We start from the raw sequence: 23,316 nt of genomic DNA on the forward strand, positions 1-23,316 counted from the left end.
TGAGTGGACTCGGCCTTTTCTCCTTGGAGCGATGGAGGATGAGAGGTGACTTGATAGAGGGGTATAAGATGATGAGAGGCATTGGTCATGTGAATAGTCAGAGGCTTTCTCCTAGGGCTGAAATGGCTAGCACAAGAGGGCATAGCTTTAAGGTGCTTAGAAGTAGGTACAGAGATGTCATGGGTAAGTTTTTTATGTAGAGAGTGGTGAGTGCGTGGAATGGGCTGTCGGTGGCGGTGATGTAGGCGGATACGATAGGGTCTTTTAAGAGACTCCTTGATAGGTACATGGAGCTTAGAAAAATAGAGGGCTATGGATAAGCCTAGGTAATTTCTAAGATAAGGACATGTTTGGCACAGCTTTGTAGGGTGAAGGGCCTGTGTAGTGCTGCAGGTTTTCTACGTTTCTATGTTCTAAGATGACACGAAGGTTGGTTGTGTGATGGACACTGAAGGAACTGACGAATATCACAACAGGAATGAGGTCATTGGGAATGTTGATCAAAGAATGGCAGATGGAATTTAACTCAACCATGAGGTGATGCGCTTTATAAGGTTAAACCAAGTCAGGACGTAACAACGACTGGCAGGACCATGGGGATTGTTGTTGAACAGGGAGCCTAGGGGTAAGTAGTGAAAAATACGTACAACATGCTGGCCTTTATCGGACAGTACATTGAGATATTTTAGTTATAGTATCAGCAATGCTTGGTTAAGAAGGGTAGAGAATTCATATTACAACTGGCAAAAGAACAGAGGCACTGGTGAGACACGGTGATGTCTTGTGGGTAGCAAACCAAACTACTAACTGTTCTATGAATTATACTTTTTCTGAACTATGAATACTGCAAATCACAGTCTGTAATTCTCCTTTGGGAGTTGTGCTTTTGAACCGTCTGTACGATCTGCCATTTTTACGGTAACCTGAAGGATTCAGCAAACTGGACTCTCGAGAATGCAGGTCTGCCATGGCAGCCATTGCTGGGCGGACGTGCGGCTTGATTGAAACTTCAGGCTGAATCGAAGTGGCAGGGCCTGGGCCTGAGAGCAGAAAAGGAATCGACGTTTGGCTGATTTAAACACCGAGCCAGATTAAAAAGATCAAGGTGTCGAGGCTGAGAGCAAAGGTCGAACCAGTGTTCAGCTCATTACTCCAAGCGGCTTTGCTCACCTCTGTGCAGGCCAGGCTGCATGGCTGTGACCTGCAGCCACTGGGCTCCTGGACCAGCTGCAGTACTGATCTGGCTCTGTGGCTGTGGATTCAAGTTTGGGAACTTTGTAGTTCGTGTTCTGTACGTTCTTTCTGATTAAGACCGTAAGACATAGAAGTAGAATTGGGCCATTCGGCCCATCGAGTCTGGTCTGCCATTCCATCACGGCTGACTTATTATCCTTCTCAACCCCATTCTCCTGCCTTCTCCTTATAACCTTTGACACCCTTACCTGTCAAGAACCTCTTAACCTCTGCTTTAAAATATACCCAATGACTTGGTCTCCACAGCCATCCATGGCATTGCATTCCATAGATTCACCACCTTCTGGCTAAAGAAATTCCTCCTCATCTCCATCCTAAAGGGATATCCCTCTATTCTGAGGCTGTGCACTCTAGAATAAGATTTACCCACCATAAGAAACATCCTCTCCATATCCACTCTATCTAGGCCTTTCAATGTCCAACAGATTTCAATTAGAACCTCCCCTTCCCCACATTCTTCTAAACTCCAGTAAGTACAGGCCTAGAGTAGTCAAACTCTCCTCATATATCAACCCTTTTCATTCCCAAGATAATTCTCATGAACCTCCTCTAAACTCACCCCAACGCCAGCACATCCTTTCTTAGATAAGCAGCTCAGAACTGCTCCAAAAGCAGTTGACCAATGCCCTATAAAGCCTTGGTAGTATGTCCCAGCTCTCATAGTCTGGTGGTCACACAGTACCAGAGAACAAGCACAAGGGTTTCATTTAGATTATGAGATTATTCAATACAGCCACTGGATAAAATGTGAGAACCCCTTGGCCTAATTAGGGAGAGCCAGCACAGCTTTATGCAGGGCAAGTCACGTTTTACCAACATGATTGAGTTTTTTAACAAGGTGATGGCAGAGACTAATGAGGGTAGGGCAATCGATGTGCTCTACATGGATTTTAGTAAGGAAGTTGACAAATTCCCTCATGGGAGGCTTATCTAGAAGATTAAGATGCTTGGGGTCTGTGGCGAATTGGCTGTTTGGGTTCAGAACTGGATTGCGCATAAAGGACAGAAGGCAGTGGTTGAAGGGATTTTTTCAAGCTAGAGGTTGGTAATTAGTGGTTTTCTGCAAGGATCAGTGCTGGGACCTCTGCTGTTTGTGATGTATATAAACGATCTGAATGAAAATGTAGATGGGAGGTTTAGTAAATTTGAGGTTGATACTAAGATTAGTGAAGTTGTGGATAGTGTAGGAGACCAGCAAAGAATACACCATGATATAAACCAGTTGCAGATATGGGCTGAGAAATGGCAGATGGAGTTTAACCCAGATAAATGTGAGGTGTTGCAGCTCAGTTGGGCAAATGCAAGGAGACAGTACACAAGGTCCTCAAGGACCACAAGGTTGCTGAGCAGAGAGATCTTGGGATTCAAGTTCACAGCTCCTTGAAAGTGGCTACACAGGTTGTTCAAGTTGTTAAGGAGGCTTATGGCGTGCTTGCCTTTATTAGTTGAGGCATTGAGTTCAGAAGTCAAGAGGTTACGTTGCAACTTTATAAAACTCTGGTTAGGCCACATCTCGAGTATTGCATACAGTTCTGGTCACCCCACTATAGGAAGGATTTTGAGGCTTTGGAGAAGGTGCAGAGAGGACTACCAGGATGTTGCTTGGCTTAGAGAGCACGTGCTATCATGAGAAGCTGGATGAACTTGGGTTATTTTTTCTGGAGCGCCAGAAGCTGAGGGGTGATCGGACTGAGGCATAGATAGAGTATATTATAGAGTATCTGTTTTCCAGGGTTGAAATGCCTAATACTAGAGGTATCCACTGAAGGTAAGGGGGGTATGTTCAAGGGGGACATGAGGGGTAAGTTTTTTACTCAGAGAGTCACGGATGTCTAGAATGCACTGCCTGGTCTGGTGGCAGAGGCAAATACATTAGAGGCTTTTAAGAGATGCTTGGATAGGTACATGGATGTGAGGAAGATGGAAGGATATGAACATTGTGTAGGTGGGAGGGATTAATGTTTAATGTTTTTGATTTGCTTTTTAGCTGGTTCAGCCCAACATTGTGGGCTGAATGGCCTGTTCATGAGCTGTACTGTTCTATGTTATCTTGTCCCCATTCTTGACCCACACTATCATTTTGTACTCGACTTGGTTAGACACAGTTGTGAAACAATACACATTTTGATATGAGGCCATAGTTTTATTTTACTGGACCACAGGGAATTCGATGAGTGTAAATATACAGTACATGTAGAGAAAATAAATGCCCTGTGAAGCAATATTCCTGCATGAAAACAATTCATCAACGTCTCATTAAATGTTAATTCAACAGCTACATAAACAAGGAACTGAATGTATGACTGACTTGTCTAAATTACACATCTCTAAATAAATAGCCCAAAATGTATCTGCAACTAATTTCACTCTGTGGAGTAAGTGTAGGGCAATATTTGAAATTAAAGTGCAAATACCATGAGTATAAAATATTCTGTCTAGATTGTTAAAAGGATTGAGACATGCACTGTGACAAACAATCCCCAAAATAGTTAACACTCCTTACTTCAATAAAATGAAAAGGGAAATATTTTTCTTAGTTTGATTCCTTTTGAAGAAATCATTTTGAAGCTAGTTATCTTGACCTGTCAGAAACTTGCAAGTTATTTTTAAACACATGCTCATAAAATTGGCTCTTGCTCCTGTTTATGATATTGTAATGTTTTTTATGCCATGGTGTTTCACCTCTTCTCGTTAACAGCTACATTCCAAGACTATGAGTGTAATGGTTAATGAATGCTTTCCTCAGTGCATCTTGGTAGTCAGTTATATCAATCATCGCAGTTATTTTATTTAATCAAACATGCTTAAGGTACTTGATCCAGAATTTACCATCATTGCATCAGGCCATTCTATAGAAACAATTCAAATTTGCTTTGTTGCCATTTCATGAGCCGAAATGAACATGACATTGATTCCGGCACACCTTCATTCTGGCATATCAGTTATTTTCCGGAGAACTCTCATTACAGCACTAGTGAGTTGTAAATGCTTTATTGTCAAAGGTTTTGCTGTGCATTTTGTTCCTTTTTTTGCTTGAAACCTTTAGTTTTTCTTTAAAGTTACAGCCAATGGTATGAAATGTTTTTTTTTTCAGTACCATTCAATATCATGCATCCAAGAAATTTCACAAATTAAAGTTTTAAAAATTAAAACAATTTTTTTTTGCTTATGTAAGCAATGATATATCTGACTCTGATCTGGGCCCCTATTGTGGAAGGGGAAGGGAGAGGAGAGAGAGTGGGAAGCACCAGAGAGACATTCTGTAATGATCAATAAACCAATCATTTGGAATCAAATGACCCTGCCTGGTGTCTCAGGGCTGGGTGTGTCTGCACCCACACCATCCCTCCCCACCGGCATTCCTTCTCTGCCACCTGTCACACACTACTCCCACGGTGCTCCACCTTGACATTCCCAACATCCTTTGCTCCCACCAGATTTACACATACACCCTCCACATCATGTCAACAACACAGTACAGTAAATAATGTGTTTTTGGTGATGTTGGTCCCCACTGATTAGTGACACTGAAATTCAACAGTCAGTGGTCATCTTATTAAGTAAACTTGTTTATAAATGCAAATACCTAATCAGCCAATCATGTGGCACCAATTCAATACATAAAAGCATGCAGACATGGTCAAGAAGTTCAGTTGATGTTTAGATCAAACGTCAGAATGGGGGAGAAATGTGATCTAAGTGACTTTGTTTGTGGAATGATTGTTGGTGCCAAATGGAGTGATTTGCATATCTCAGGAACTGCTAATCTTCTGGGACTTTCACTTACAAGAGTCTCTCGAGTTTAAAAGAATGGTGCAAAAGACAAACCAAAAAAAAAGAGCGGCAGTTCTGCAGGTGAAAGTATCTTGTTAGTGAGAGAGGTCGGGGTCAGACTGGTTCAAGCTGACAGGAAGCCAACAGTCATTCAACTAACAACACTGTAGAACAGTCGTGTGCAGAAGAGCATCTCTGAACACACAACACGTTGCACTTTGAAGTGGTTGGGCCACACCCACAGCAGCAGAAGACCATGAGCATTTCTCTTATGTACTTAATAAAGTGTTCACTGGGCGTAATTTCAGACTGAACAAAAATTGAGTGTTTTAGTTTAACGTCTCACCTTGTGTGCATTATCTTAACCAGTACACTCCTTCCAACACTGCGATGAAGTGGCTGCTCAGATAGTGTCTTGAGTCTTAGAGTGTAACTTACTCTTTTTAAGAATATCTTGCTGACATCAGGGGGATGATCGGCTGAGCCTGCCTGCTGCTAATATTACTAAGTAAAAGTAACAGTATAATTTAGATGACTTTGGCAGATCTGCAAATTCGAACATTAATTTGAGGTTAACCCTAACCCATCTATCCCATTCTCTCAATAGGCAAGCAGCAGTCAGAAAGAACGTGGTTTGGACTCTATGTTAAAGGCCCAGTGCTAGTAGGTAGGGGATAGAAGGATTGGATGTTTAATACTCAGAGTAACGGCAGGCAAACACTGTACTCTGTCTGGAATCAGGTTCAGAATCAGAATCAGGTTTGGTATCATTGACATATGTCTTGAAATTTGTTGTGAAACAGCTACAATTGTGTGATTTCATTGTGTTACAATTACTGTACAATTTCCTATTTAACAAAGGTGAGTACACTTAAAGATTAACTTTATCACATGCACATCAAAATATACAGTGAAATACGTTGTTTGTGTCAGACCAAATCAGCAAGGATTGTCGCCACGTTTCCGGCATCAGCATGGAATGCCTATATCTCACTAGCCCTTTGGAACCGGAGAGGAAGCCGGAGTACCCAGAGGAAACTGAGGCGGTCACGGGGAGAATTTACAAACTCCTTAAAGGCAGTGGCAGGAATTGAACCCGGATCAGTGATGGCTGGTACTGTAAAGTGACCAGTACACTGCCGCGTTGTTTTAACAGTAACTCAGCGCTGACATTTTGTGAGATTGTGAATCTGCATCACAATATAAATTAATCTGTCTTTCTCTTTAATACTTCTGAACTGGTTCAATAATTTTAAAGTCCCAGGGTTGAAATAATACCAGAGGGCATGCATTTAAGGCGAGGGGGGTAAGCTCGAAGAAAATGTGAGAGAAAAGTTTTTGACAGAGAGTGGTGGATGCCTGTAATGTGCTGCCTGGCGAGGTGGTAGAACTTTTAAGAGATGTTGAGAGAGGCAAATGAATGTATGGGAATGGAAGGATATGGCAGACTGTGTAGGCAGAGGGCACTAGTTTAGTTGGCCATTTGATTACAAATTTAACTGGTTCGGCATAGTCAAAGGGCCTGTTGCTTGTTGTACTGGTCTATGTTCTGTGTTCTAGTCATCATACTAAGAGAATTCTTGTTCTCACCTAATACAAGTAGGTTTACTTTTCTCGTCAGTTTTTTTTCTCTTCAATAATTAGTGCTTCATGCTGTGATACTTCCCTTGGGTGTTTGCATTATTTAACCCACATTCCAGTTCTGCATGCTAGCGTTCAATTTTCTGGAGGATGTTACAGGTGAATTTGATACTGTACAGACCCTAAGTACACACATTGCTTCAATTTAGCATTCACTTAACCACAATTGTGTGATTTTCTGTCTCATTTGCCCACAAGTTCTGAGGTCAATTATTTTAGTTCTGCTAATATACTAATGTTGGCCCACGAGATTATCTCGATTCAAACAGAACACTTCATCTTCTTGTGACAGGCTCATTCTCAAACAAAGCACTGATCACTGGAGAGGCTGGAGGTTTGTTTTAATTTCAGATGCTTTTCTCTGTAAAAATTGTTGTCGTTAAACAAAATCAAATGCACCTCCCCTCCCCCACCTTTTAACTCTGGCTTCTCCTCTTTCTTCCCAGTCCTGCTAAAGGGTCTCGGCCCAAAACGTCGGCTATTTAATCTCTTCCATTGACGCTGCCTGGCCTGCGGAGTTCTTCCACCACTTTGCACCCCAGCATCTGCAGACTTTCTCCTTTTTCTAGACCTCTTAAATAAAAGTATGTTTTAATTATGGGCGCCATGGCAACGTAGCAGTTAGCACGATGCTATTACATCTGGGGGTGCCGGAGTTCAGAGATCAATTTTAACACCGTCCGTGAGAAATTGGAGGCAACTCACACAAAATGCTGGAGGAACTCATTAGGTCAGGCAGGATCCATGGAAATTAATAAACAGTCAACACTTTGGGTCGAGACCCATCTTCAGTTAGAAGTTTGTATATCCTTCCTGTGAGTGTGTGCGTTTCCACCGGGTGATCTGGTTTCCACCCACAGTCCAACGACGTATTGGTTAGTAGGCTAATTGGTCATTGAAAATTGCCTTGTGATTAGACCAGAGTTACTGGGTGGTGAGGCTTGTTGGGCCAGAAGGGCTGTTCTGTGCTATACCTCTGAATAAAGTAAAAATTTTTTAAAATGCTTTGATCAGTCATCCATGGCGTAAGAATAACTATTTGACGATAAAATTGACATTGCCGGAAAAGTAACTGGCTACAGATCATGTGACCACATCATTTAGTATGATCAGTGACACTAAAATTGGAAACCACAGTATGCCCACTTTTCCCTAAAGATAAGGTTGTACATGCAGCATTAACTATCTCATTAAAATACTGACTCCGACACATGATCAATGCCGCTGAAACCTGATGAGAAATTGATGCCTCAATTGATATTCAAAAATGCTTCTGGAATGGCATTTTAATTGGAGTCCCTTGGATCCATCCCAGAATGCCGAGCAGTTACTTGTCAGGCAAGCATCTTGCCTTGAACATCAATAAGCCATTGTCAGTCTGACACTGTACCCTGCTGCCAACAGATTTAACTAGAATTCGCTTTAATAAAGCTGTCCAGCCAGTAGCAGGTTTCTTTTAAAGCACCGAAAGAATGCAGTGGTAGCAGATGGCAGATTATGATTTTAATCACCACGGTAATTACTGGATGCTCTTAGGTAGCAAACAGAGTGGTGCACGATGGGATACGTGTGAAATGGTCCATGACTGTTGATGGCCGATTTTCTTGTTGAATATTTGCGGTGTTAAACTCCATTCAATACCCAAGACTTGATCAGAGGGCAAAATGAATTTGCGCCTCTTCCTCTGCAGCTACGCAGATGGGATTTATGGTAATGTCGCTGAAGGTTCATGCTGCAGCCAAAGTAATATTGATGATTCACAGTATTTGCATCTTGGCTATTAACATTCCATCTGCCAGAGGGTCAAACTGCCTAATGCAGTGTAAGGTCAGGCCAGAAACATGTTAAGGTCTGAATTTCACTAGTTGATTACTTCAATCTTCAGTGTGCAATTAGCAGCATCTGCGACATCGTGGGACTGACGGTGCATTGTATAAAGCTCCTCCCACTTAGTCCTATTTGCATTGATCCCGTTCACCAATGGCTGGATCCTGCCGTTCAGCCTGGCCAATGCCTGGAATGTGAGGAGAAGATAAAAAGGGAGAGTGAATCAGTGAATGAAGCAAAGGCACTATGGTCTCTGAAAACTTTGAGATGCATTTGGAGGAGCATAATTTCAACAAGCCAAGTTCCACATTCTTTACCAACATGGTACTAGTTGAAAACTGAGTCAACCATTAATCAGAATCAGGTTTAATATCACCGGCATATGTTGTGAAATTTGTTAAATCTGTGGCAGCAGTACATTGCAGTACATAATGGAAAATAGAAAAAAACTGAATTGCAGTAAGTATATAAAATAGTTAAATTAAAATAGGTAGTGCAAAAACAGTAATTTAAAAGAAGTAGTGAGGTAGTGTTCATGGTTTCAATGTCCAGTTAGAAATCAAATGGCTGAGGAGAAGAAGCCATAGAACCATAGAATATTACAGCACAGAAACAGGCCTTTTGGCCCTTCTTGGCTGTGCCGAACCATTTTTCTGCCTAGTCCCACTGACCTGCACCTGGACCATATCCCTCCATACACCTCTCATCCATGTACCTGTCCAAGCTTTTCTTAAATGTTAAAAGTGAGCCCACTTTTACAACTTCATCTGGAAGCTCATTCCACACTCCCACCACTCTCTGTGTGAAGAAGCCCCCCCCACCAATATTCCCTTTAATCTTTTCCCCCTTCACCCTTAACCCATGTCTTCTGGTTTTTTTCTCCCCTAGCCCAAGTGGAAGAAACCATCGAAATCGTGGAGTGTGTGGCTTCAATCTCTTCAATTTTCACCTCAGATGGTTGAAGAAGATTGGCATGACTCTCTGAATTCTAAGGACTTTCTACAGGGGCACGATTGAGAGTATCCTGACAGGACGCATCACTGCTCGGTATGGGAACTATAATTCCCTCAGCTGCAGGACTCTGCAGAGAGTGGTGTGGACAGCCCAGCGCATCTGTAGATATGAACTCCCACTATTCAGGACATTTATAGAGACAGGCATGTAAAAAGGGCCTGAACGATCATTGGGGGCACGAGTCACCCCAACCACAAACTGTTCCAGCTGCTACCATCTGGGAAACAGTACCGTAGCATAAAAGCCAGGACCAACAGGCTCTGGGACAGCTTCTTCCACCAGGCCATCAGACTGATTCATTCATGCTGACAGAACTATACTTCTATGCTATATTGACTGTCCTGTTGTACATATTATGTACTACTACTATTTATTACAAATTACTAGAAATTGCACATTGCACGTTTAGATGGAGACGTAACATAAAGAGTTTACCTCATCGTGTATGTGAAGGAAGTAAGAAATAAAGTCAATTCAGTTTAATTCTGTGCCTCCTTCCTGATGGTAACAATGAGAAGTGGCAGTGCTCTGTGGGGTGGGAATCCTTAATGATCGACATCGCCTTTCTGAGGCACTGCTCCTTGAAGGTGTCTTGGATGCTACAGAGGCCTGTATCCATGATGCAGCTTCCTTCAAGGTGGATTAGTAAGCATACCCAGGATGACTAATTTTAAACAAGCTTTAAACTCCACTGTTTAATCTTTCTACTGCAGAAAGATTAAAGATTAGCTTTATTTGTCACTTGCGCATGGAAACATTCAGTGAAGTACATTGCTTTTCTTCAAGGACCAGCACAGAGCAAGGTCTGTGTTGGGGGCAGCCCACAGGTGTCACCGTGCTTCCGGCACCAACAAAGCATGCCCACAACTCACTGACCCTACCTGTATGTCTTTGGCATGTGGGAGGAAAACAGATCGCCCAGCAGAAACCCATGCAGTCACAGGGAGTATGATCAAACTCCTTACAGAAAGCGACGGGAATTGAAGCCCGGTCAGTGATTGGGGAGAAAGAAGATCTTGTAAAGATTTACAGAATTACAAAGGGTACAGATAGATTAAATACATACAGGCTTCTTTGCCCCTCAGGTTGTGTGAGACTGGAACGGGGCGGGGGGGGGGGGGGGGAGTCACAGGCTTGAAGTGAAAGATGAAGTATTTAAGGGGAACAGGAGGAGGAACTTCTTTACTCAGAGCGTGGAACAAGCTGCCAGTGGAAGTGGCACATGGATGATCAATTGTAACATTTGAAAGAAGTTTGGATAGGTACATTAATGAGAGGGGTAGAGGGGTGTGCAGGGCTATGATCTGAGTGCAGGCAGATGGGACTAGGCAGAGGACTAGGTTAGCACAGATTAGATGGGCTGAAGGACCTGATTCTGTGCTGTGCTATGATTTCAACAACCATCAATAAGATTTATTTAGAGCCCAGGATTTTGAGGTTCGGTGGGTGGCATTCTAGCCACAGCATCCAAAGGTTATGAATGCATATCTCACTCAAGAGAAATGACCATAACATTCTAGGCTGAAATCCTCATGCACTGAGTGAATGAGCAACGTCTCCATTCATGGATGTTGCACCCCAGCTGTCTAGATGCGCAAGTCAGGGCAATATGATACGGGGAGCAAGCTGCTTCCCATGAAGCAACCTCTCCCTCTTCATGTACTTGATGAACCCAAAGGAATGGCAGAGACCGATACAGTTTGGTACCAGCAGCGTTGCAGGAGTTTCAATGTACTACTGCCTTAGGGACTCCAGCTCCAGATTTTTTTCCCCTGAGCTTCACTCCCAAGCCAATTTGAGATCAGTGATCACGTACCACTGGAGGGCAAAATCTTTCAGATGAGATCTCAACCATCTTTCTTGCTCAGAAAAAAGGCATCCCAAGATATTATTTAGAATAAAATGGCAGGGGGTAATTCCTGGTGTCCTGCCCAACCTTCAACCCTAGCTGAACCTTTCTAAGACAGATAAGCCCGGAATTTACTGGAGAAGGGTGTGGGTGGGTGTCTGCCCTCGGTAGCATGCTCCTCATCCCTGTAAACTTCTCCTTTTGTTACCTCACGGTCACAGAGTAAAGTGGAGAGACCCCAAGAACTACAAATCACATGTGGGGAGAAAAGTTGGGTTAGAACAGGCACCACCCATGAAGTTTCTCCGAGTCATTCATGCCAGCAGAAGCCAGAATCCTCTTCTGGCAAAGTTGCCAGTGTTTTCTTCAATATGTCTCGATAACTGTGACATTCACAAACATTTAACAACAATTAAAAAGTGATTTAAAATATTAAAAGGTATTTGAAAAAAATTAATTAGAAGCATTTAAAACACTTAAAGACATTAAACAAAATTCGGCGGCAGTGGAAGATGTAAGTTACCCCTCATTTCCCCTTTCCTCCCAGCAGCTCTGCAATCTCAATTTAAATCAATCTTGCAGATCCTGCAGCAGATCTAACCAAGTGCCGGGGAGTTTCAACAGGCTCCTGTTCCGCGAGGAAATCCCACAAGGCACAACGGAAGTTCTTGCCCTGTGGGTCTGGGACTTCTGCAAAGGTGCTGAAGCCAAACAGCAGCCATGTCGAGAAATGCCAAAAGTTCAGTCCAGACCCCAGCAAATTCTGGCCTAGTACACAGCTTACAGTACAATACCGTTTCTGAAAGCTTGTGGCATTTCCTACAGCAGTATTTCCTTCAAAGTACTTAGTTGTTTTTAGAGTACTCTGAGTTCCTAAGATTGTGAAAAATACATTATAATAGCAAATATAACACTTTTGACAAAGGCAGTTATCAGAGATGAAGTTCAATGTACCAGCATTTCTTTTGACCATGTTAGGAAAAGATTATCTGAAGATCAGGACCTTAAAGTTGTTGATGGTTAGTTGGGGAAGGCTGGAGAACGGGGTTGAGAGGATAATAAATCAGACATGATAGAATGACAGAGCAGACTTTATGGGCCAAATAGCCTAATTCTGCTCCTATATCTTATGGTCTACATCCAGTACAGCACTGATTATATGGTACTGTGCAAGTCTTAGGCAAATGTAAATAAATACTGTAAAGTTAAGATGCTTTCAACATAATGAACTGAAAAGCTTCTAAATACTACAATTACCATAAAGAGCAGTAAATTGTAAAAAATCAGATCAATATTTGGAGTGACCACCCTTTGTCTTTAAAATTCCATGCATTCTCTTAGGTAGTTTTATAAGAAAGTCTGCTGGTAGGTTGTTCCAAGCATCTTGGTGATCTTGCCATAGTTCTTCTGCAGACTTTGGCTGTCTCATTTTCCTCTGTCTCTCCAGATAATCCAAGATTGCCCTGATAATGTTGAGATCAGGGCCCTGTGGAGGCCGTACCATCTGAAACCGTATTAAAAAATCTAGCGTGCCAAAGACTTTTACACAGACAACTGTGATTTCTGCCACCCCACCTGCTTTGGGATGTGGACTACCTGCAAGAAGCACATCATGCCACGAGGTACAACCAATAATATCCCTTCGAACTCCTCCAAATCCAGTGAACCAATGTTGGTGTTCTCTCTTGGGCCTAACTCCCTAGCTGTGAATTACACACAACAAAACTCAAGATGCAAAAGCCTGAAAGCACATACCACCAGGCCTAAGGGCAACTGCTGTCCTGCTGTTACCAAACCTTTGTATGATAAGATGGATTCTTGACCTCACAATCTACCTCATTATGATCTTGCCGTTTATTTTTTATCTGCAGCACAACTTCCCTGTAGCTTTTATGCTTTTTTCTGCATGATTACTGTTTTACCCTGTTCTGCCTCAATGCACTGTGTAATGATACGATCTGTATGAATAGTAGGCAAAACATGTTTTCACTGTATCTCGGTACATGTGTCAATAATAAACCGATATTGATGCCGACTAACTTTCTTGGCCAGGCCACAATGCTGAAAAGCTTGACATTAGACTTCCTGACCAAACATTTATTCCCAGACAAGAAAGAACCTGCAGATGCTGTAAATCCAAGCAACACACACAAAATGTTGGAGGAACTCAGCAGGCCAGGCAGCATTCATGGAAAAAAGTACTGTCGACGTTTTGGCCCGAGACCCTTTGCATTTATTCCCAGTTTTGCTCAAACGGAAGTAATTATTGCGGAAACAGAGGAAGAGATTCAGGGAATTGTAGATTCAGATTCATTTATTTATCATGTGTACATCGAACCATAGAGTGAAAGGTGTCTTTTACATTAACAACCATCGCAATGTAAAGATGTGATGGGAGATTCCTACAAGTGTCACCACACACATTCCAGCACCAACATAGCATTCGCACAATGTTCAGCACAGCAACACAAGCATCAACAACAGAAGAAAACATCACCACTGACTCCGGAGAAGCCCTGGCACATGACTAATTAAAGTTAAGCTGTATTAAGGACAGTCTGGAGAAACATGAGTGCCTGCTTCTGGAGCAGACAAAATAAAACTGCACGAGTGATGAAAGAAATTCATCACCTCTGGTAACTGTATGCTGACCCATCCTGCCCTTTCTGTGGTCAAGTCTGAAAGACTCAAAGTGGCCCCATCAGTCACCTTAACACTCATAGAACTGAAGTGGAAGGAAATTATCTCAGTCCCTCGGGGTTACTGGACAATAAAAGCAACTATTTGTTTCCTTTTCCTGGCAAGACCATTATGTCAAGAAACAACTACAGTAATAAAGTTAGAACTCATACTGGTTGCCCTTCATTCAAATGCTGTGAACTTGCTGCTTCCCCCTCTTGCCTGACTAGACCTGCTCTTTCTTCGGAGTGATAAGCCACCGAGGTGAGAACTAAAATGAGGCAGGGGGCCTCATTCGGTCGACCTAGTCAAATCAGGTTTCAGGCTCTTGGTATATTTAAGGTGGAGGTTGATAGGTTCTTGATTAATAAGTGTGTCAAATACTATGGGAAGAAGGTGGGAGAATAGGGTGGAGAGGGAAAATAAATCAGCCTTGTTGGAATTGTGAACAGACTCGATGGGCTGAATGGCCTAATTCTGCTCCTATGTCTTATGGCCTTATTTGCTGCACTCCTCACTTTACCTTAACAGCTGCAGAGTTTTCTTCCAGTGTAAACTCTGCTGTACAACCCTAGTCTCTAGTTACCAATATTGATGTGCATGTTCAGGGGAAAATAAATCTTTCACAGCTTTATTAGAAAATTAGAACCACCTTCGAGGAAAATCTTGAAAGATTATTAAGGAATCAATGCATATGCAGTTAATGCAAAAATATGCAATGAGTTAAGTGATCTGGTATGACCTTGCTGAATGGTAAGAGGCTGGATATTTCAGTACTTTATTTATTCTGGCTCGCTGCGAGCTCCTCTGGGGTTTATGGTGGAAAATCAGGCAAATATATAACCCCCACCACTTTCTCCAATACACATTTCAGTGCCATTTTATTCACTGAAGAACTGAAGCAGGACTTATCAAAACCTGAAACATCCCCAAGCAAGAACGTTCAGTATCACAAGATGTACATTTCACCCAGTCTATTTATGCTCTAAAAGGTGAAACAGTCTTTGTCACACGCACATTGAAATGCAGAAACATAAAGTGAAATATGTCATTTGTGCCAATGACCAACACAGCCCAAAGGTGTGCTGGGGTCAGCCTGTCTGGAAGTGCCACCATGCTTCCAGCGGCAACATAGCCTCCCCACAACTTACTCACACCAGCCAGTACTTCGTTAAATGTGGGAGGGAACCAGGACGCCCAAAAGAAAGCCACACGGTCACAGGGAGAATGTACGAAGTCCTGACAGGAATTGATCCTGATCTTCCGATTGCTGGCAGTATAAAGCATTACGCTAATCACTCTGCTACCAAGCTGCTCTTAAAACAATCATCCAGGGTGGGGGCACCGGGACATCTGCCCCTCCATTTTTTTTATATCCAGTGATTATATCACAAAGGGCTGCACTGGGTGTCCAGGGAGAGGTAGCTTGTATGTCTATTCTGAGGGCACTCACTCACCTTTGGACCTTCTCACCTGTGGCTCCAGGTAGCTGTGAGCATGCGACAGTGGCCACACCCTGGTACACCGCTTCAACAGGTGGGCTAAAGCAGGTGAGGGCAGCTGGCACACCTCATACCCTGGTGAAGTAGGGACGTGCCTGTCCTAGCATGTGAAGTCAGGTCTGGCAGACTGGATGAGTGAGACCTATAGTGAGACCCAGTGACCAGGAAGGTGGTTCTGCAAAGCCTCATGGAGAGCAAAGTACATGACAAGGCACAGAAGACGTCGTGGTCATCCACTGCAACCAAGGAAGACCCCAGTTTGTGACGCTCGGTCATACCACTGGACCCGATCTTCTGTGGCCGAGAGAGTGGAACTGCCCCATCAAAACGGCTTTTCCGCTTTAAAAACTCTCTCGCTCAGGAATTCTGTCATTGTTGGATATGACAGACAACCAACACATCACAATATTTAGTAGACTGATTTTCCACAGTATTGCTCACAGGTAGTTGGGGAATTGACCCTGTAATAGCTAGTTACTAATCTGGAGCTATGTTCAGTGCAGTACTCCTGAGGCCCAGATAAATGAATATGTGAACCCTGATCTGTTACTTTCAGACAATTTGGTACAAAGTGTTAGCTTCTTTTAAGTCCTTAGCTTCAGCCTTACCAAAATTCAGAAAAGGGAGACATGAAAACATTCTACACATTGAGGATTGAAGACTTAAATGTGATCAATATACTTGACACAGGATTTGTTACATAGTGTTTACAATGAGTTTATTATGAAATAGTAGAATTATTATCAACACAAAAAAAGATCGGGAATGTGCTGGCCACTCCAGTATATGCCATACCCTCCAGCAACACACACAAATTGCTGGAGGAACTCAGCAGGCGAGGCAGCATCTATAGAAATGAATAAACAGTCGATGTTTCAGGCCAAAACGCTTCCACAGGACTTGAACAGAAGGGGGAAGACGCCAGAATAAAAGAGTGGGTGAAGGGGAAAGAGGGATAGCTGGAAAGTGATAGGTGAAGCCAGGTGGGAGGGAAAGGTAAAGAGCTGGAGATGAGGAATCTGATAGGAGAGGAGGGTGGACCATAGGAGGAAGGAGAGGAGGAGGGGACCCAGTGATAAGAAGGTGAGAAGGAGTAAGAGACCAGAGTGAGGAACAGAGGAAGAGGGGAGGGCAGGGATTTTTTTTACCATAAGTGGAAATCCATGTTCATGCCATCAGTTTGGAGGCTACTCAGATGGAGTTTAAGGTGTTGCTCTTCCACCCTCTTAATACAAGGGGAGGCCACGGACTGACATGTTCAAATGGGAATGGGAATCAAAATTAAACTGGACACCTGGAAGTACCACTTTAGGTGGATGGGGCGGAGGTGCTCGACGAAGTTCCTATTTCTTTTCTGTTCAAATCTTTGTCCCTCTCCTGTTTCTGTGCTTTGTTGGGTGCAATTATAAATTTTGCTCCATGCAGAGAGCAAACCTGACAGCTTGTGCCAGAGATTTTAATGCACTGAGATGCAGGCCGCTGGGTTATTGCTTGGGTGGAAAAGTTGCATAATCCTTACTCATTGTGTGCACTCCCAGACCACATCAAGAGACACTATGAAGGTATTGTCCTTCCCTGATGATAATATTCAAACATTTCTGTTCTAGTTGTAGACTCAGTAAAAGAGAGATGAAGTGGAGATTCCTTGCATCACAAGGTGTGGAATACTTTAACTCTCAGATATAACTCTGCAAGGAACCATATTTTCAATATGCACAACATGTTAGAGGAACTCAGCAGGTCGGGCAGCATCCGTGGAAACGAGCTGTCAACGTTTCGGGCCGAGACCCTTCGCCACCCCCAGCTCCAGGTCCAGCGTGTTGCTTTGACCCCAGCATCTGCAGTGTATTTTGAGTTTCATATTCTCGATATACAGTGCATTGGTTATTTTCCTGGGTTAGGTTTTTGTTTTCTATCTTTAGTAATAAATGGCACCATGCTAGGGTTTCCCAACCGTTTTTATACCATGGACCCCTATCACCAACTGTGGGGTCCGCGGACTCCAGGTTGGGAACCCCTGGTGTAAAGCTTCCACCTCACTGCTCCTGATACCTGACCTTGGCTTCTGTGCCTGTGGACTTTGTACGATCTCCCTGTGACCAAGTGGGCTTCCTCACAAATCTCCAAAGATATCCAGGTTGGTAGGTTAATTGGCCACTGTGCCTCGCCCCTAATGTGTAAGTGAGTGGGGGAAGATGATGCTAATGTGGGCAAAACGAAACATGGGATTTGTGTGGGGTTTGCGTAATTTGGAAGTGAATGACTGGCACGGAAGTGATGGGCCAATCGCAACTGTATGGGCACCTTGGTAGTGTAGTGGTTAGCACAATGCTATCACACTTGGAGTGTTCCAGAGTTCAGAGTTCAATTCTGGTACCATCTGTAAGGAGTGTGTACATTCTCTCCATAGTTGCATGGGTTTCCTCCAGGTGCTCCAGTTTCCTCCCACAATCCAGAGGCATACAGGTTAGTAGGTTAATTGATCATTGTAAATTGTGCTGAGATTAGGCTAAATGCTACGTAGATGGGTTGGTGGGTGGAGTAGCTCGTTGGGCCAGTAGGGCCAATTCTATGTTATATCCTCAAATCAACAAATACGTCTCAAACTGCTCTGGAGTTTTACTCTGGTGGGTTTACAGGCCTGGCTATCCATGGTGCTTGGTTACTGCACATGGGAGGAAACTTGCATAAGCAGGGAATAAGTAACACACACACACACACACACAAAATGCTGGAGGAACTCAGCAAGTGAGGCAGCAGCTATTGAGGGAATGAATAATTGGAGCCAATCAGGACTCAACTGTGCTGTTCAAGAATCTCAGCCCGAAATGTCGATTTGTTTATTCCAATATACTTATTCCTCTCCATGGATGCTGCCTGACTTGGAGTTCTTTCAGCATTTTGTGCATATCGCTCAATATTTCCAGCATCTGCAGAATCTCTTGTGTTCAGAGTAAGGATGGTGATTGGGTCATCTTGTATAGAAACATAGAAAATAGGTGCAGGAGTAGGCCATTTGGCCCTTCGAGCCTGCACCGCCATTCAGTATGATCACGGCTGACCATCCAACTCAGAACCCTGTACCTGCTTTCTCTCCATACCCCCTGATCCCTTTAGCCACAAGGGCCAAATCTAACTTCCTCTTAAATATAGCTAATGAACTGGGTTCAACTTCCCTACTAACATGTATTTCCCTCAGTTCCTCCATCTCACTAGACCATTGGTCCCTTACTATTTCCAGAAGATTATATGTCCTCCTTAGTGAAGACAGAACCAAAGTAGTTATTCAATTGGTCTGCCATGTCTTTGTTCCCTATGATCAATTCACCTGTTTCTGACTGTAAAGGACCTACATTTGTCTTGACCAATCTTTTTTCTTTTCATGTATCTATAAAAGCTTTTACAGTAAGTTTTTATGTTCCCTGCCAGCTTTCTATCATAATCTTTTTTCCATTTCTTAATTAAGCCCTTTGTCCTCCTCTGCTGGTCTCTGAATTTCTCCCAGTCCTCAGGTGTGCCGCTTTTTTTTTGCTAATTTATATGTTTCTTCTTTGGACTTGATACTATTCCTAATTTCCCTTGTCAGCCACGGGTGCACTACCTTCCCTGGTTTATTCTTTTGCCAAACTGGGATGAACAATTGTTGTATTTCATCCATGTGATGTTTCTTCCAAGTTCTGCACAATTCACTTTGCCACATTATTTCTCTCTAAGAAAAGTTGCTTCTTGGCCCTAAGAAACACACTAAGCGAAGTTCCACTTACATTGTTGGTGTTAACATTGGTTATTTTCTGTATTCGTAGGAGCTCCTCAAACATTATGCTGCACAGAATGCTTCTGAAAAACATCATGCTTTTGAAAAATTGCTTCAAATTTTGGGCTGAATGGGTGATCCCAGAAAACAAATCTGGCTGTTGATTTAAACTTGGCAACAGCTCATTCAGATTTCATCTGTTCAAGATTACATTAACCAAATATGTACTTGAAATTGAAATTTTAAAACGGGTATGGAAATTCTGGACAGAGTTCTGAAATGACGTTATTAATGAACACAGTGAACTAGAGAGGAACAATTAAACTTTACACGGTAAGCAATAAAATTGTCCAGCTGCCTTTTTAGCAATATTATAAAACTCACAGGTGTCCTTTCCACTTAATTGAGATTTTTTTTTGGAATAGAGGCTACGCTTAGCTTCCTCATCTTCACAATTTATCCAAGACTGTCAATGAAACAACTACCAGCATGAATATAGAGCAGATGTTCTTCTGCTGCACCGAGGTGTTGTTTAAGATTACCGAGATGGGAATTTAGAATACCAGCTATAATTTCCTGTGTTTGCTTTCACCAGAGACATCATCATACACCCTGTAAGTGCATGAATGACAGGTTTATCATGAGACACAGAACAGTAACAGCTATGATAATCTGTTAAATCTTTCGGCAAGGTCTTTGAGCACCTCATTCTGCAACATAGCCAATGAATTTTCAGTAAGTCTACTTGTCAGGGCCATTTCCACATTTACCATATGCCAACAACATGGATTTTTATGACACATAATAACAAGGTCATGTGACATTTAATTAATATTTAAACTATTGTTCTTGAGAGCTGGGAAGGTGTGTGAGTGAATACAATAATTATTAAAGAGGGACTTGATTTTAAATAAAGCATCTGAAAGATACCTTTCTGTTTTTCTATCTAGTTCTCAAATATTAACTTTTAGCAATGTCAGCTTTTACCTCAGAAATGTTTATCCATTATAAATGAGTAAATTCAACAGGAGATCAGGAACATGGACCTACAAATTGATCCCAGTCAGGCAAAGGAGGAGGGGGCTGAGACATAAGTTCAAAGTTCAAAGTGAATTTATTACTGAAGTATATATTACCTTGAGATTAATTTTCTTGCAGCCATTTACAGGGGGAGAAAAGAAACACAACAGAATTTACAAAGCACTATACATAATCAGGCAAAACTGACAAACAACAAATGTGCAAAAGAGGACAAACTGTGCAAATAAAAATTATTACAGAGAATATGAGTTGTAAAGAAACCTTGAAAGTGAGCCTGTAAATAGTAGAATCTGTCAGAGCGGTGGTGAATGAAGTTGTTTACATCAGTTCAAGAGACTGATGGTTGAAGGGTAATAACTGTTCCTGAACCTGGTGGTGTGGGACCTGAGGCTGATTGTGGTGAGTGAAGGTATCCACACTGGTTCAGGAGTCTGATGGTTGAGGGGTAATAACTGTTCCTGAACCTGGTGGTGTGGGACCTGAGGCTGATTGTGGTGAGTGAAGGTATCCACACTGGTTCAGGAGTCTGATGGTTGAAGGGTAATAACTGTTCCTGAACCTGGTGGTGTGGGACCTGAGGCTGATTGTGGTGAGTGAAGGTATCCACACTGGTTCAGGAGTCTGATGGTTGAAGGGTAATAACTGTTCCTGAACCTGGTGGTGTGGGACCTGAGGCTGATTGTGGTGAGTGAAGGTATCCACACTGGTTCAGGAGTCTGATGGTTGAGGGGTAATAACTGTTCCTGAACCTGGTGGTGTGGGACCTGAGGCTGATTGTGGTGAGTGAAGGTATCCACACTGGTTCAGGAGTCTGATGGTTGAGGGGTAATAACTGTTCCTGAACCTGGTGGTGTGGGACCTGAGGCTGATTGTGGTGAGTGAAGGTATCCACACTGGTTCAGGAGTCTGATGGTTGAGGGGTAATAACTGTTCCTGAACCTGGTGGTGTGGGACCTAAGGCTTCTGTACTTCAACATAGCAATGAGAAGGGGACGTGGCCTGGATGGTGTGGGTCTTTGATGATATATGCTGCTTTGTTGTGGCAGTGCTCCACGTAAATGTACTCAGTGGCAGGGAGGGGAGGGAGGTATTGTGTTTTGGTAACTCCAGAAATTAATGGAGCTGGGAGATACCTTGTGAATGTTCTTAGCTTTACTTTTAGCAAAATGCGCCCGTATATGACTTGCTGGCATGATAAGGTATGCCATTCACGTACTTTTACATATAACCCATAGTGAATTATTTAAACAAACGAACAATGCTTAATTGGAAACAGAGAAAATCTACAGAACATTACAGGCCCTTCGGCCCACAACGTTGTGCTGACCACGTAACCTACTGTAGAAGTTGCCTAGAATTCCCCTACCGCATAGCCCTCTATTTTTCTAAGCATTGTGTACCTGTTTAAGAGCCTCTTAAATTGAACAATATATTTACAATATTACTCAAGTATTACTGAAATATTAAGTACACAACAGGAGTGAGAACTGGTCACCAAAAAGTTTCATGACTGGCCAATGCTCTTTTCATATCAGTGGATGTCAGATCTTCTGAGTGTCCTGTAGTAATGAACTAGGACATTTAACTTACATGTCCCAATCAGATATATACAATGCAATTGTACATTAATTACTAAAGGAAGTTTTCTTGGGATCTAAGAGTCCCAAACAAGGTGACAGAAAGTTGGGACTGAAAGCTTCTCACTGAAGGAAGTATTATTCTGTTATCTCACAGCTACAGAACTGTCCAGGCAAATAGAGGGCTTTTTCCCTGTGGTGAACTACATATACCTGTCTGGACATGCTCCCCCCACCCCCGCTGCCTGCTCCTGTGGCTCCTCCCACTGACCGTGGCTCCTCCCACAGACCCCGGTATAAAGGCGATTGAGGCCTGAGCCCGGCCTCAGTCTCCAGGATGCAGTGTGGTGGTCAATTGCTGCTTGTTCTTTCTTCCAGCCAATAAAAGCCTATATCTCACCTCACGTCTCGGAGAGTTGTTGATGGTGCATCATTCCCCCATAAAGGGATCATGGCTTAGGCCAGGCATGGGCAAACTACGGCCCAGGGGCCATATGCGGCCTGTTAAGCTTTTTAATCCGGCCCGCAGAACTTGATGAAATTATATTAATAAACCTTGTTAACATTTTTCCCCGCAATTCTGGCGTTTTCCCAATAGATGACGCACTCTATATACATTTGTGGCGACCCATTTCCTGGCACATCCGAACCGGCTCACAATTAGCCAGCATTCTGGCTAAGGGAGATAGCCTGCGGGGATTTGCGAGCACAGAGCTTTGGAGCCTCTGCGCCACGGGGGGCAGGTTGAGGGAGGCTTAAAAGTGAGGTTGGGGATTTCGAATAAAGTTTTTTTCTTCGACTGCAGTTACCGACTCCGTGTCGTAATTTTAGAGCTGCATGTAGCACACCGCCACACATTGACCTTTGTTGAGATGCAGCGTATTACTCCACATTTGCGCTTTACTCTTTGTTCGGCTCGACCTATTTGTGTGAACAGGCGTTCAGCGCCATGAACATCAACAAAGCCAGCCACAGATCCAAGTTAACTGACCAACACCTCAGATCCATCCTGAGAATCGCCACAACAAAACTAAATCCAGACTTTGATGCGCTGGCTAAAAAGGGAGACCAACAACACTGTTCCCACTGAAATTAAAAATAAGTTTCTTTGTTGTGTTATGTAAAAAATGCATTTGAAAATATTTTTTTCAATAAGCCTTACATGTTACATGTCATTTCTGTTAAGTGATGGACATGAGTAGTGCGCAGGTGCACGTAAGTTCTCAAAATAAAAAATGCGCTCCAGATCAAATAATGCGCTCCGCATACTGGCGCGCTGTCACTGTTCTGTCCTTGTGCTGGTCGTTGTTGAGTTTTGGCACAGGGGACAATTGAATAAGAAGGAGCAGGACAAGTAGACCTGCATCTCCTACCATTTTTGAAATAAAGACAGTCAGGAGGAGA

General features: G+C 42.9%; 1 protein-coding gene across 2 annotated transcripts in view; it reads right to left on the reverse strand.

The window, feature by feature from the left end:
* Window positions 1-3,382: 3,382 nt before the first annotated feature.
* LOC132378296 (dual 3',5'-cyclic-AMP and -GMP phosphodiesterase 11A-like) overlaps window positions 3,383-23,316 on the reverse strand; it is a 266,270-nt gene continuing 246,336 nt past the window's right edge. For both annotated transcript variants that reach the window (XM_059945103.1, XM_059945102.1), the window contains one exon: window positions 3,383-8,683. In XM_059945103.1, the coding sequence (XP_059801086.1) occupies window positions 8,531-8,683 (153 nt within the window). In that variant the 3' untranslated portion in view covers window positions 3,383-8,530. The remainder of the gene's footprint in view (window positions 8,684-23,316) is intronic.

This window comes from Hypanus sabinus, chromosome 20 (genome assembly GCF_030144855.1).
Source record: "Hypanus sabinus isolate sHypSab1 chromosome 20, sHypSab1.hap1, whole genome shotgun sequence".
NCBI lineage: Eukaryota > Metazoa > Chordata > Chondrichthyes > Myliobatiformes > Dasyatidae > Hypanus > Hypanus sabinus.